Source organism: Sitophilus oryzae, unplaced genomic scaffold, assembly GCF_002938485.1.
Source record: "Sitophilus oryzae breed Bouriz unplaced genomic scaffold, Soryzae_2.0 scaffold_154_pilon_pilon, whole genome shotgun sequence".
NCBI classification, from domain to species: domain Eukaryota; kingdom Metazoa; phylum Arthropoda; class Insecta; order Coleoptera; family Curculionidae; genus Sitophilus; species Sitophilus oryzae.
In genome coordinates this window covers 965,315-979,553 of record NW_022146225.1, presented here as the reverse complement: position 1 = coordinate 979,553, position 14,239 = coordinate 965,315, and the positions used below count along the sequence as shown (strand labels likewise).

Sequence of the window (14,239 nt, the reverse complement as noted above, 5' to 3'; positions counted from 1 at the left end):
GTGCCATGGCTGTGTTAAAAACACTAATTTATCATCAAGGAGTCTTGGAAAAATAGATTTGATCGTCTAATGTTTTAGTGTCTTGTCCTGGCCAGTTAGAAAATGCTCCAATCGTATTTTTAATCATATCTCAATTTTTTCAAATGGATTGAGGGTGGCTCATTGGCATATTTGGAAAAAGCATTTTTTTACTACGAATAATTTGATCACTTTGTATTTCGAGTCAAATTGTCGTTATGAACCGCATGTGACAATTTCTAATAAACTATATGCGAAGATGTCAAAAATTGACACATGATATGCCATTCTATTCAGAATGCCATTTTCTATAGAATAAAGTAAAACCGAGGGTGGCCATTTAAAAATCAAAAGTTGTAGTCATTTTCGGTGAAACAGGAAGTGGCCGAAAACAGTTGAATACGTTAATCAATCCTAATTTACGTCATATACTAACTTACCAAATCTGGTTTTTTTATCTGAAAAAATAAAAAAGTTATAGGGGTGAGCCACTTTTGAGACACACCCGGTATAAAGTGTCCCATTTCAATAATACAGTTTAAGATAGTTAAAGCTCGTAAAAAATAAAATTAATTATTTTTGGATATACAAAAAAATAACTTTAACTACGAAAAAGCTAAAGCCTGTTAAAATTACTAAAAAACACCAAACTCTCACTGCACAATACAAAAAAAATACACAGCTAAAATAGGATTATCTAGTAATATTTGCAAAACGTGTTTCTCTTTGCAGGCGGTCTTCTGGATTCAAAGGGTTACGGCATCGCCACCCCCAAGGGCAGTCCCTGGAGGGACAAGATCTCCCTGGCCATCCTGGAACTGCAGGAAAAAGGAGTTATCCAGATCCTGTACGACAAATGGTGGAAAAATACCGGAGATGTTTGTACTCGCGACGACAAAAGCAAGGAATCCAAAGCAAACGCCTTGGGAGTGGAGAATATCGGTAAGAAAAATGGTGTAGGGGATGTATATTAAGGGATAAAGGGGCATTTTCTTTTGAGACGGTGTTTTAAAAGGCGGAAAATATGGGTATAGTAAAGATTTTAGCATGTTATTGACAAATTTCTTATGCATGTTGAGTTTTTTTATATATCTTTTATAATTGTCCGAGGATTGGAATTGGACCGTTGTCTCTGTTCATACTATCTTTACATTTATTAATTCTGATGCTTTCATATGCATCTAAGTGCCTGTAATTTGAGATTTGTTTAATTAATTTTAAATTATTAAGATCTATACAATGTTCTTTATCAACAATATGTTCGGCAACGCAAGATTTATCCGGTCTACCATATCTTATCTGAGCTAAATGTTCTTTAAATCTAGTTAATATAGAGTTTCTAGTTTGCCCAACATATTTCTGATTAAAATCTTTACAAGAAATTTCATAAATACCCGGCCTTTCCAGTGGAGGTGTTTTATTCTTTGGATTACCTAATAATTGTTGTAATTTATTATTAGCACTGTACACAAGTTTATAATTGACATTCTTAAAAATTCCTTTTAGACCACGGGATAACTCTCTATCAAACGGTATTGAAAAATATTTTGACGTATCTTTCTCCACTTGCGCTGCTGAACATTGTATATATCTTAATAATTTATAATTAATTAAACAAGTCTCATATTACAGGCAATTAGATGCATATGAAAACATCAGAATTAATAAATGTAAAGATAGTATGAACAGAGACAACGGTCCAATTCCTTCAAATTCTTTGTTCCTACTACTCTAGTGGCGGAAATCTAACTGGTACGCTCGGTGGGCTCTGACTCGGTTGGCTAGATCTTGCCACGCCCACGCAATGCCCACTGAGCGAGTATATAAACGCTCAACTTGTAGATTGTAGTTTAGTTTATAATCATCTGCTGATGATGCTAACATGGTTAGCGAAACGCGCGTCCAGTGTAAAAGTAAAAGTGTTTTGGTGTATTGTGGTGATTTAGTGTTTTATTTTGCTGTGTAACACCAAAGGTTCCAACCCCCAACTGTAGAGAATATCACTCTGAATAGAATGACATATCATATGTCAACTTTTGACATTTTTGCATATGGTTTATTTGAAATTATAATTTGCGGTTCGTAACGAAAATTTAACTTGAAATATACCAAGTGTGTGCATGGTATCAAATTATTCGTAAAAAAATGCTTTTTTCAAATATGCTAATGAGCCATCTCCGTTCCATTTGAGAAAAATGAGATATGATTAAAAATACGATTTCAGCATATTCTAACTGGCCATGACAAGACAGTGAAAATATTAGACGATCAAATCTATTTTTCCAAGGCTCCTTGATTAAGAATTGTGCCATTTAAAAATCAAAAGTTGTAGTCATTTCCGGTGAAACGGGAAGTAACCAAAAACAACTGAGTACGTCAATCAATCCTAATTTATGTCATATACTAACATACCACATCTCGTTTTTTTATCTGAAAGAAATAAAAAAGTTATAGGGATGAGCCACTTTTGAGACGCACCCCCGGTATGTGACATTAATAATGTAAATAAATTAATAGTATTAATAGAGTAGTTAGACGAGTGTCTCTATCTCTATCGTAAAAAAAAATCTCTATCGTATTTCATGGTTGCTACCTATGAAAGGTAGAGGGAATTATGTCATCTTAATTCCCGTTAATAATGTCACAACCCCGTTTATGGTTAGTGTAAACAATACGACATAAGCTTATATTATTTCAGCAAGCAATAAAAACTTCTATTACCTTTAATTCCACTCACTTGAATCAAACGAGTTTTGTTCAAGCTTACAACCCCAACACAACTTATTCCCAACTTTTAATCACCCCTTTAATGCCTCCTTTAATCACCGAAATTAGACGGGCTTAATCCAGAGGCATTAAATTAAGATAAAATTTTATTACACGCTAAGTATCGAATACCTGGACGAGTTATTAAAATTCGCTAATAAATCGATTAGAACCGACGACGCTGTATCGAACTAATTAAAAACATCGACGGTCGATATCGATTTCGATTACCGTGTTTTTTTTTTCGTCCATTAGAGGGAGAATGAGAAAATGGGAAAAACTTTGATGATGGGGCTTAATTGTTTGGCGAAGATAATTAGTGGAGAGGGGATTGTCTTTGTCCTTTGTTAAAGTTAACGTAAAATTCATTGTTGAGGGTGGAAGGGATTAAAATATTATGCGCTTAGCGGTAAGAGTTACTTTTAAGTACCAACCTAAAATCTGTCCTGTCTTTAAAAATAGTTTTTGATGTAATCCAGAAAATTTAATTTTACTATAAGACAGTTGTAATGAAGTTCATAAAATTTCTAGGACACCCTGTATATTGTGTTAATATTATACTAGAATAATAGAGCCTTCATGTTCTTTTAATAATGACAGTCTATGTATTTTATTGTTAGATCATTATTGTAATGAACTTCATTAGTGTTCTTATTGTTGAATTAAATAAGTTAAATATTTAATTGCCATTTTTTGAGAGAGTTTTGATTGGTTTTGGTCGCTAAAATTTAATGCGAAAAACCGAAACGTTTGCGCCGCTCTCCCTACTCTGCTAGTGCAGGTTGAGTGGAGGGGAGCGTCAGTCGAGTACCTCGGCTGCAGCAGCTCCAGTTAGACAGTTTTGTGGTCGCACGCGAAACAGTGAGGTTCGAGTCCGGAGTGCCCTGCCAAGTGTCCTGCTGCCAGCCGCCTGTCGCCGCACTGTATAAGGTAAGCACCCACCGCCAAAGTGATCGAGGGTAGGTCGTATTATTTTTATTGTTATTAAGCGTTTACTCTCAAACCACCTGGACGCGTTATAGGGATAAGGGAGTTTGTTGACGGGATTGTTAGGATATTAAAAGCGCGGGAGAACAACCATTGCCGACCAGGAGGGACTACGTTGTGCTACGAGCAGGTCGCCAGGAATGATGTCCTTTTCTTTTAAAGGTTGTCTGACATCTGCTCCGGTCTGACGTATCCTTCGGTTCATGGGACGAGAGTTCGTAGTTTTCTTCATTAATATTAAAATTGCCAGGATTGCTGAGCAGGCAAAAAGGGACTACGCTGTGCTACAGGCAGGTCGCCAGGAATGATGTCCTTTTCTTTTAAAGGTTGTCTGACATCTGCTCCGGTTCAGTGTACCTCTCGGGGAAAGCTAATTACAGGCTAATAATTAATTCTTCTTCTTAAGGGACAGTCGGGGTAGTTCAGTAAACGCACGGGTCGCGAATGTTCACGGAGCTAAAACAAGACTTCGCCCAAATCCCGAAGCTGGTTTTGTAGCTCCCGTATTTTTCTAGGTGTGTCGTCCGGACTGCACCCTGCATCAGTGACACTGGACGGGATCTCGCCGAAATCCCGAGGTTGTCCTGACCGGGCGGTGTGTGCGGGCTGCGCTTATCCAAACGACGTACAACTCGCCGAGACGTCGCTAACGTCTACGTCGATCCAGGGCTCGCGTTTGTGTATCCCTCGGGACGCTGTTAACTTCGCGACCGATCCAGAACTCGCGTTTGCGTATCCCACAGGACGCTGTTAACTTCGCGATCGATTCAGGACTCGCGTTTACGTATCCCACAGGACGCTGTTAACTTCGCGATCGATCCAGGGCTCGCGTTTGTGTATCCCACGGGACGCTGTTAACTTCGCGATCGATCCAGGGCTCGCGTTTGTGTCCCACAGGACGCTGTTAATTTCGCGATCGATCCAGGACTTGCGTTTGTGTATCCGGGACGCTTTTAACTTCGACGCCGATCCGAGGTCCGTGTTTCGTTGTCAAAACGGATGCCGTTCCGAGAAATATTTAGCTGTGACCATCGAGACCCTGTAACGACGTCGCCGCCATTTAGAGAGTCGCGTCGTAGTAGAGTGTGTTGCTCCGGTACTTACGTGTCTGTGTTCATTAGGACGCCGCTAGATTCGACGCCGATCAGGAACTCGCGTCGTTTTATTTAATAGAACGTCATTGCGGGAACGCGTTTTGAATTCACGGGATAGAATCAGTCAGAGAGTTACATATAGGGAATAATCGATCAAAACTCTAGAGGTACATGGTTGTTATTGTAAATTTTACTTTACGGGTCTTTAAATATACATTTTATTGTTACGATTCGAGGACGTGAACCTTCCTGGATTATTTGTGTACATAATTAATTAGTTAAATAAAAACCTAGTGTTACGTTATAGTTAATTGTGTGTTTTATTTTCTTTTCATCTCATCACTCCCTGGTATCTTCACTGTATAAAAGCTACCCGTATTGGCACTAGTGGTCTCTCAAACACTTTAAACGTTGGGGGTGGCGCCCGAGGAACCGAAACAAGGCAACTCGGCGTCCGTGAGCTTTCTCTAAAACGGGGGAGCGTCACACAGTGATTTTTTTTTAGAAATTCATATTTAAGTTGATATAATTATAATTGCTGTAAAAAATATCCACACATGATATAAACTCCCCTGCATAACATTCCGCCAACCTAAAATTTTGACTAAGTTTGATGTTTCATAACTTTTGAACTTGTAATCCAATTTTTATGATTATGGTATCAATTTGAAGATTAATTTATTGGCATTATTTTTATTATTTTAAAGGCTTTAAGGTACTGATATTTTTACAATCTTGAATTTGTTCTCAAAGCCCAGCGTTATATTGAGGATATCCTCCAAGAAGTTGTTCCATTTGCTCCTTTGATCGGAATCAGTTTATACTGATGCCTGATAATGCCAGGCCCCCACATTCTACGGGGTAACGAGTTAGGAGTATGAGTGGTTAACGAATATCTGAATAAGGTTGTAGCTATGGTTTGGTTGGAATCTCCGTTAATGCTAGCCTTATATCTCTTCTAAAGGGTTTTATTGGGCTATAGATCAAAAAAGAATAACTACCCTTATTCATTCGATAACACGAAGACCTCGAGGTGTTATTGCCGTGAAAGGTGGACATACACGCTATTAAAATTTAATTATAAAATTATTGGTTTTGGCAATAAAAGAATCTCTGAAATCAATACTTTACTTAAAAATTTGTAGCTCATAAATGAATAGAGGTAATGGGATAATTCATATAGAGTAATATATTTTTCAAAAATAAATATCACAATTTTTATTATTAATAGATATTCCTGGACATTCATATCCAAATCAAATATCAATAAATTATAACACAATAAATAATTTAAAATATATAAATGAGATATTATAGATTCTCTTCATTATTTTCTGCTTTTCTGTATTCATACGTGTATTAAACGTGTAGGTCAGCTATTCTACAGAAGGTGAACTATTTGGCCCTCTGACTATAAAAGGTGAAAGGGGTGGGTAATAGTCGTTGAATTTATGCCCTCTAGCCACCCCTGGCTTATTGGCACACTACCCTCATACCTGTTGCGCGCTCACAGACCTACTTTTAAAGTTTTCCGGAAAAGGAGTTTATTGAATTGCTGACAGCACGATTGATATACAGGGTGGCCCATCGAAAACGTAGGGTAGAAGCACCGGTTGTGGCCAGGTTAAGGGATTTTTAGATTTTGACTTATCAGAAAAAATATTTGTAGTTAATTTTGGAGATAAAACAAAATTTTTGGTGCTTCTCCAAACATTTTTCTTTCAAAATCTGCTTTCATTGTAAAGATTTGTATTCTTAATAAACAGAAAATAATTATTTTATGAAAACATACGATTTTTCCCATTTGTGGCCACCTTGTGCCAAATGTGGCCACATTTGCTACCATTTGTGGCCACTTGCAAAAATATTCTCTATATTGAATTTCGCAGATAACTAAGCAAATAATAATATTTTATTTATTACTTTCTTAAAAAAAAAGACATAAAAAGAGACATAATACCAAATGTCTCTTTTTATGTCTTTTTTTTTAAAGAAAGTAATAAATAAAATATTATTATTTGCTTAGTTATCTGCGAAATTTGGTACTTAATTTTTTATATTTTTAACAAAAAAAACATGAACGTTTATTCTTAAAACAAATCAAGTGATACCTAATACCTTATTTTGTTTTTTATCTGTTATACAAATGTTAAATAAAAATTAGGTACATATTAATACTACTGTGAGGAACAATAAGAAAAGTACACTAATTTATCAGAATATTCTTGAATATTTATTAGTTCAGGTAACCACCATACATTTCTCTTGAATTGACTTTTTTAGATTCATCAATTTTCATTGTTATAACACTCAGTTTGTATCAAAGCAAGTCATTTTTACTTCCAATTGCCGCAGATTTGAACCATTGTGCAGCTATAATATTCAACATAATATTTATTATTTTCAATTTGTAATATTTTCCTGGATTTAACTGATTCCCGTTCTTTAAAATAATAAAATTTCCTATATTTAATTCAGCAGATGTCACAGATTAAGCTGGCGTTGGTTTCTCTTTTTTATTTCTACTAGAAAGATCTTTATTTTTATTACAAAAAAGAAAATAATTTTATTTTAATTATTTTTTTTTTGTAAAGTTTTCATTGCCAGTTTTTGTTTTTTTCTCCTTTCCCTTCATTAATTCAATCCACTTATCATATGTAATGACTGATGGTAGATGTAGCCTCTTTCTTTTTAAAAATTAATATCTTCCCGGGTATCATCCTTAAGTTCATAATTATGTCTACTAGTCTTTTTCCTGCATGGTTTGGTCTAGTGGTCCTGAATCATCTTCCTTTGAATTCTCATAATTTTTATTTTTATCGCATTCGTTCATATTTATTCCATTTAGTTCTATATCTATATTATTTTCTATAATCGTTTTCTCATCTGAAGGAAAACTTGATGACGGTATATGTTCAGATTCGTAATCTTGGCCCATAATTGTATTTGGGATATTATTATAATTAGGTACTATTTATTATTCAGTTTTTATTAAAAGCTGAATAATAACAAATAAAATGTTCTTGATATTATGTTGTCCGTCATTTGCACTTACATTATAAAGCTAAATAATATGTGGCCACAACTAGATTTCGATTGCTCCATTTTTGGCCATAACCTGGCTACAAGTAGAACATAATTAAAATTTAATTACACCTTTTGTGGCCACAGAAATAAATCTTAAATATTAATTATTTGAATATAATAAATTTAAAAAATAGTTGCCAGATATATAATATTTATAAAAATCATGGAAAATTAAACCCCAATACAGATTATTGTTAATAATTTGAGTTCTACTTACCTAGCTATCCTTAAGAAATGGGCTAAGAAAACAGCATCTAGTAAATATGTACTACTACTTTTTGGTCTAACGGCCGACTTTTACACCAAATTCGAATATTTTCTATTGCATATGGCGCTGGATATATCAATTTAGAAAATTATAGATACACGTTTGTCACAATGACGTGAAAAGACTTAATTTTTAAGATTTTTTAAAGAAGTGGCTACAACAGGGTCAATGGCCACAAATGGTGCGTCTACCCTACCGCAAGGCATAACGGCTAGGGTATTCCTTTTTAAAAAAAGCACCATAAAAGCACTCTAGGGTGGGGATCCTTGACAGTTCTGTTTGACGATTCATTTGACACATTTGAATTTGATTTGAAATTTTGTGGATTTGTCAGTCTTTACGGAGCTTATTTTATGTTATTTATTATTTATTCTACTACTGATAGTTGTATAAAGGTAGTAAATCTAGATGGAAATTGTGGCAGAACTTAAATTAACAGTGACACTATTGCGATTTTTCGAAAAAGACTCTAAAATAGTTGGTTGTGTAGTGTGCGGTAGATCTCGGCAAAAATTGAGTGAAATAATGGAACAACTTTTCGCTAGTAAGTGACTATATAATATACATACGTGTAGTAAACCGACCATTTATAAAATTCACTTAAATTAACTAAATTATATATTTTTCTTGCATTTTAGCTTTTATTTATTACTTGTCAAAGATTAGATGTCAAAGAATTTAGATACGTTAATTTGACTTACCTACTTCAGTAGCGCATCGGATGTTTGTGTTAATAAATACTTATTATAACTTATCTATTTTCATTAGAATTATATATTTTTATAACAATTTTAATAACTACCAACATTTATTCACAACGTAAAATAAAACAACAAATTATTGAGACTACCCCACGTCTACCCTACATCATAGTTTTACATTTTTTAAATTAGAACGACACTGATAAACCGGAATTTAAGTCGGCCATATTTGAGGCCCATCGCGGTGTACCTAAGATTTTTGATATGCTCCTTCCTTAGTCTTCTTATTCAAAGCCTCTAACAGACCGATCAATGAAGCACTTGTATGTATAGAGGTCAATTTTGTCCAATTTACTACTTTCGATTCCAAAAATACGTTAATAGTTCGATGTCCACGGAGTACTGAGAAACCCTGTATATTTAAAATATTTACAAAATATCATGAATATTTTTAATTGATTTTAATATTATTTTAGCGAAAAAAAAAACAATGCTGAGTGTCGTTAAATAAAAATATTTCAATCCGTATCAGCTAAATTCGGCAAATAAATATTTTATAATTAAAACTCTATCCCTGCCTTGATTTATTATACCAATTTAATATTTTCTGTGTATTAGTGCAAAAAATAAATGGTTTATTTATCATTTATATTACTAATTTTTTTGTCATATTTTTTATGAAATATTTATGAAATTAGGAAAGAAATAAAATTACAAAACAAAAATAAATTATGTGCATATATTTTTATCACAGCATATTTTATTAAGGAACCACACTGGAACAACTTAAATTTAAAGAAGCTCCAAACAATAATAATTTTCACCCCAATGTGGGTTATTACGATTAGACGATAGTTTTATACAGATACTTACAACAAATAACTTACAAAAATAACTCTGTTACAGGTGGAGTTTTTGTAGTTCTACTATGCGGTCTAGCTCTGGCAATCTTAGTAGCCATTTTGGAGTTTTGCTGGAACAGCAAGAAAAATGCCCAAACTGACAGACAGTCGTTGTGCTCCGAAATGGCAGAAGAATTAAGATTTGCAATGAGGTATTAAAATATTATAATAATATTTTTGTTTTACTGTCTATTTAATATGTTTCGTAGTTCTATGTTTCATTTTTTTTCTTAGATGTCATGGTTCAAGACAAAGGCCTGCCTTAAGAAGAAGTTGTACAAGGTGCAGTCCTGCAACCACCTATGTTCCTGCTGCCTTGGACCTGCCACATCTTAATGGCGTAAGTACATGTGTAGTTTTTTACGATAATTCAAAAAAAAATATTTTAAAGTGTGACTCTTTAATGTACAGGGTGGTCGAAATTGGTCTGTTTTATATCTTGGCCTCCTAGGTCCTGTGATTTAACTCTTTTCGAATTATATATGGGGGAAATTAAAAGACCTTTATATAAGGGAGGAACCATTGGGACCAGAGAAGAATTGCAGAAGGCTGTAGGGCCACAGGCAAGCTTTTGGACATATTAAACCAGTTCACCTAATAAATCGTTGTAACTCGGTGCGCAAAAGATGTTTATTTTGTATTCAACAAGGAGGCGCCCAATTTGAACGTCTTTGATTTTTTTTAGAAAACTATATTCGTCACTCAAAAAATACGTTTTTTTAGTTTTGTTCTTTGTTTATTGTATCGATTTCAGTTGTAATTACTAATACTAATAATTACTATTACTAATAATAATAGAATGTTAATTTACCTTTTCGAAAGTTTTTAATTATGCAGATAAATAATAATTATAGAATATTAAATTGTGATAAAAAATAATTAAGCCAACAGGTCAACTCAAAATCAAAGCCCACTTCGATATAAAGATAAAAAGCCTCATATTTATCTAATTCTTAGAAATAGATACCCATAACTTTATATAGTTGGAAAGGGTTAAACGGCAGCATTTTTTTTAAGTTCATAGTCAACTACGATTTCCATTTAAAAATAATATTTTTTATTGTTTCTGACAAAAAGAGCAAGCATAAAAAACTGACTACGCCACTGGCTTGTCCTTAAAAAAGTGCCTTAAGAACGTTTTTACAGAATTTTATTATTCCGCGAAATAAAAAAGTTATGGGCAATTTGCAAAATGGTAACAAATTCAAATAGACCCCGTATCTCAGTTGGCAATTTTATTTAAAAAATGTAAAACTATGATGTAGGGTAGACGTGGGGTAGACTCAATAATTTGTTGTTTTATTTTACGTTGTGAATAAATGTTGGTAGTTATTAAAATTGTTATAAAATATATAATTCTAATTAAAATAGATAAGTTATAATAAGTATTTATTAACACAAACATCCGATACGCTACTGAAGCCGGTAAGTCAAATTAACGTATCTAAATTCTTTGACATCTAATCTTTGACAAGTAGTAAATAAAAGTAAAAATGCAAGAAAAAATATATAATTAGTTAATTTTAGTAAATTTCGTAAATGATCGGTTTACTACACGTATGTATATTATATAGTCACTTACTAGCGAAAAGTTGTTCCATTATTTCACTCGATTTTTGCCGAGATCTACCGCACGCTACACAACCAACTATTTTAGAGTCTTTTTCGATAAATCGCGATAGTGTCACTGTTAATTTAAGTTCTGCCACAATTTCCATCTAGATTTACTACCTTTATACAACTATCAGTAGTAGAATAAATAATAAATAACATAAAATAAGCTCCGTAAAGACTGACAAATCCACAAAATTTCAAATCAAATTCAAATGTGTCAAATCAATCGTCAAACAGAACTGTCAAGGATCCCCACCCTAGAGTGCTTTTTCCGCCCACCATGCATGAATACATGGATAGCATTATGCTCTTAGTCTTCTTATTCAAAGGTTAAAACAGACTAATTTCGACCACCCTGTACATATTGTGTTTTATTTCAAAAAAACTCTATTACTTTGGGACCTATATTTTTTGAGGGTATTTAGACTGCATGTTAACTAAGGCATATCCATAATAAAGTTAAAAAAAAAACATAGTGACGTATATTTTTTACAAAAGACGGCTTTGGTGACTAAAACCCCCGAAGATTTATGAGGAGCATAATGAAAAAATCAGGCCACTTTCATATATCGCGATGATACGATTTAAATCAAATCCTTTTAAAGGAGACCGTGGCTGCCGGGAAGCCGAAATCCCGGTTGCTGCACAAAGCGGGAGATATATTATGCATTCCGCATTTTTACTGCTCCACTCGCCATCATAAATCAGTCGGTTAAAATAAAAGAAATGCGTTCGAGAACAGGCAGCCAGCATATGTAAAACAAATTTTCGGTTAACGACTCCATTGTAGGAGGATTAAGGTAATACATACGTTTCATCTGGATTGATATATCTAACTAGTCATCTCTCTTAGCGCTCTAACTCACTGATGACCAGGGGTGCAACTTTGTTCAAATTAGCAACCGATCGTTTAGAAGCGATGTCGAAACCAGATTGGTACTATGTCTAGACTGTCGCCTCGCCACAAAGCGAGAAATCAGAATATCGCTACGAATCGATGTTGCTACTGAGCATAGTGCATCAAGCCACAAATTACTTTGCTATCGCTTTGAAACATGAACAAAGTGCAAACTGTTTTACTTATTTTTATCTGCAGAATATGCTGGCAAAGTTTCCGGAATACAGTTCGGACATACCCGTTTAATTATAACTATAATTTTGAAAATTATAAACCTTGAATTGCAACTAAATATCTACTCTACTTACTAATTGTTTCTTTCAGGAGGGTGTAGTACTGCCAATGATGGACCTAAAAAAATCCCCCATAAACTACGACGTGGACACCTAGCGACGACTCACCTCCGGAGGTTACTCCACCTTCACCTGCGCCTCCACCTCCATCAGAGACTGCTGTGGAGGTCCCTCCACATCTGTCATCCAGAAAGCCGCCACATTAGACTACAGGACCTCAACAGGCCCTGACGTAAGCATCGGAAGTGGTACCAACAAATGCGCCACGTTGGGACGTACCGCTTCAGTACGAAAAATAGTGTCCGTGGGAGGAATAAACTACCGCGCAGACAGTGACGAGTCGTACTGCGCATCGGCGACGCAGTGCGACGTTGTCGTGACGCGGACTGGCAACGGGAAGTTCCTGGTGTCGGGCACGGACGTTCCCGACAGGATTCTGTGGAAATTCGATTGTGATATTAAGTCCGGCAACAGTCCGGACGTGGTGAGCGGGAGCGCGGTGTTGCCGGACGCGGTGGTAAGTCGGACGACGACTCTGTGATACTTATTAGGCTAGTAAGGTATTTTTTTGTACATATTATAGGGAAAAAACTGTAAACTTATGATATATGTAAGGTATGTTAACGTGTGGGTTAATGGAATACGTGTTGAATATTGTCTGTTTTTTAATTTTTAAAGATTATTTATTTATACGATATTGTTTGTTAATGTAGTTACACACGTACATTTTTTTCTGATGGTGCAACTACACAGTCCACATCACACACATCACAGTAAAGAGTCCAAAAAAACGAAAGAATAAATAATAATAACTTTACCACCATACACACAAAGTTTGGTGTGTGCAGGCAAGTCTGTACAATTATTTACAATGGTATTTTGAAACGGATTATGTGGATAGTCTACTAGCAGCCTCAAAGTCTTGACCATACACGTTGAGAGACATCTCAAAGTCTGGACTGCAAAGTCCGAACCTTCAGAAAAATCTGTAGGTATGTGGCTACCTTTAGAGTAACCTTATTTAAGATACTGAGATTACTAATATTTTTTTCTTAGTTTCTATACAGGGTTGTTCACCACATACGACACGGAGTATTGTAGCTAAACGATGAGATTTTTACAAATTATAAGTTTGGGGTTCGTTGAAGGACTATTAGAGCTACAATTTAAAAATATTTTTACAAGAGACAGAGTGTCCCAAATAAATAAAAAATATCAAAGTTGTATTTTTTTAAATGGAACACCCTGTATATTATTACATTTTTAGTTTCTACGATTAAAATAAAGGTAAATTTGATTAAGGTTTATTATACTTAAACATTACGTTTTTGAAATATTTTCAATTTTGTGAAATTGCAGTAAAAATTTTAAAGCTTTATTTCTCCAAGGGTATCAATGTTTTTAATACTAAATATTTAATGAAGTTTATTTATTGATCAGTTATTGTGTTGCAATAATAAAAATAATACTACTTTATAGAGAGTGTCTAAAAATTTACTTTAAATAATTATTAACTTCAAACGGCAACAACTTCTTTAATTTAAATAGAATGCCCTGTATATTTTAGGAGAATCAGATGCACAATTAAATTGTCTATCAAATTGCATTATA

General features: G+C 34.4%; 1 protein-coding gene across 1 annotated transcript in view; it reads left to right on the top strand.

The window, feature by feature from the left end:
- LOC115879014 (glutamate receptor ionotropic, kainate 2) overlaps positions 1-13,707 on the top strand; it is a 409,701-nt gene extending 395,994 nt beyond the window's left edge. Inside the window, exons 15-18 of the mRNA XM_030895645.1 lie at positions 751-960; positions 9,828-9,975; positions 10,058-10,163; positions 12,660-13,707. Of these exons, the coding sequence (XP_030751505.1) occupies positions 751-960; positions 9,828-9,975; positions 10,058-10,163; positions 12,660-12,725 (530 nt within the window). The 3' untranslated portion in view covers positions 12,726-13,707. The remainder of the gene's footprint in view (positions 1-750; positions 961-9,827; positions 9,976-10,057; positions 10,164-12,659) is intronic.
- Positions 13,708-14,239: the final 532 nt, after the last annotated feature.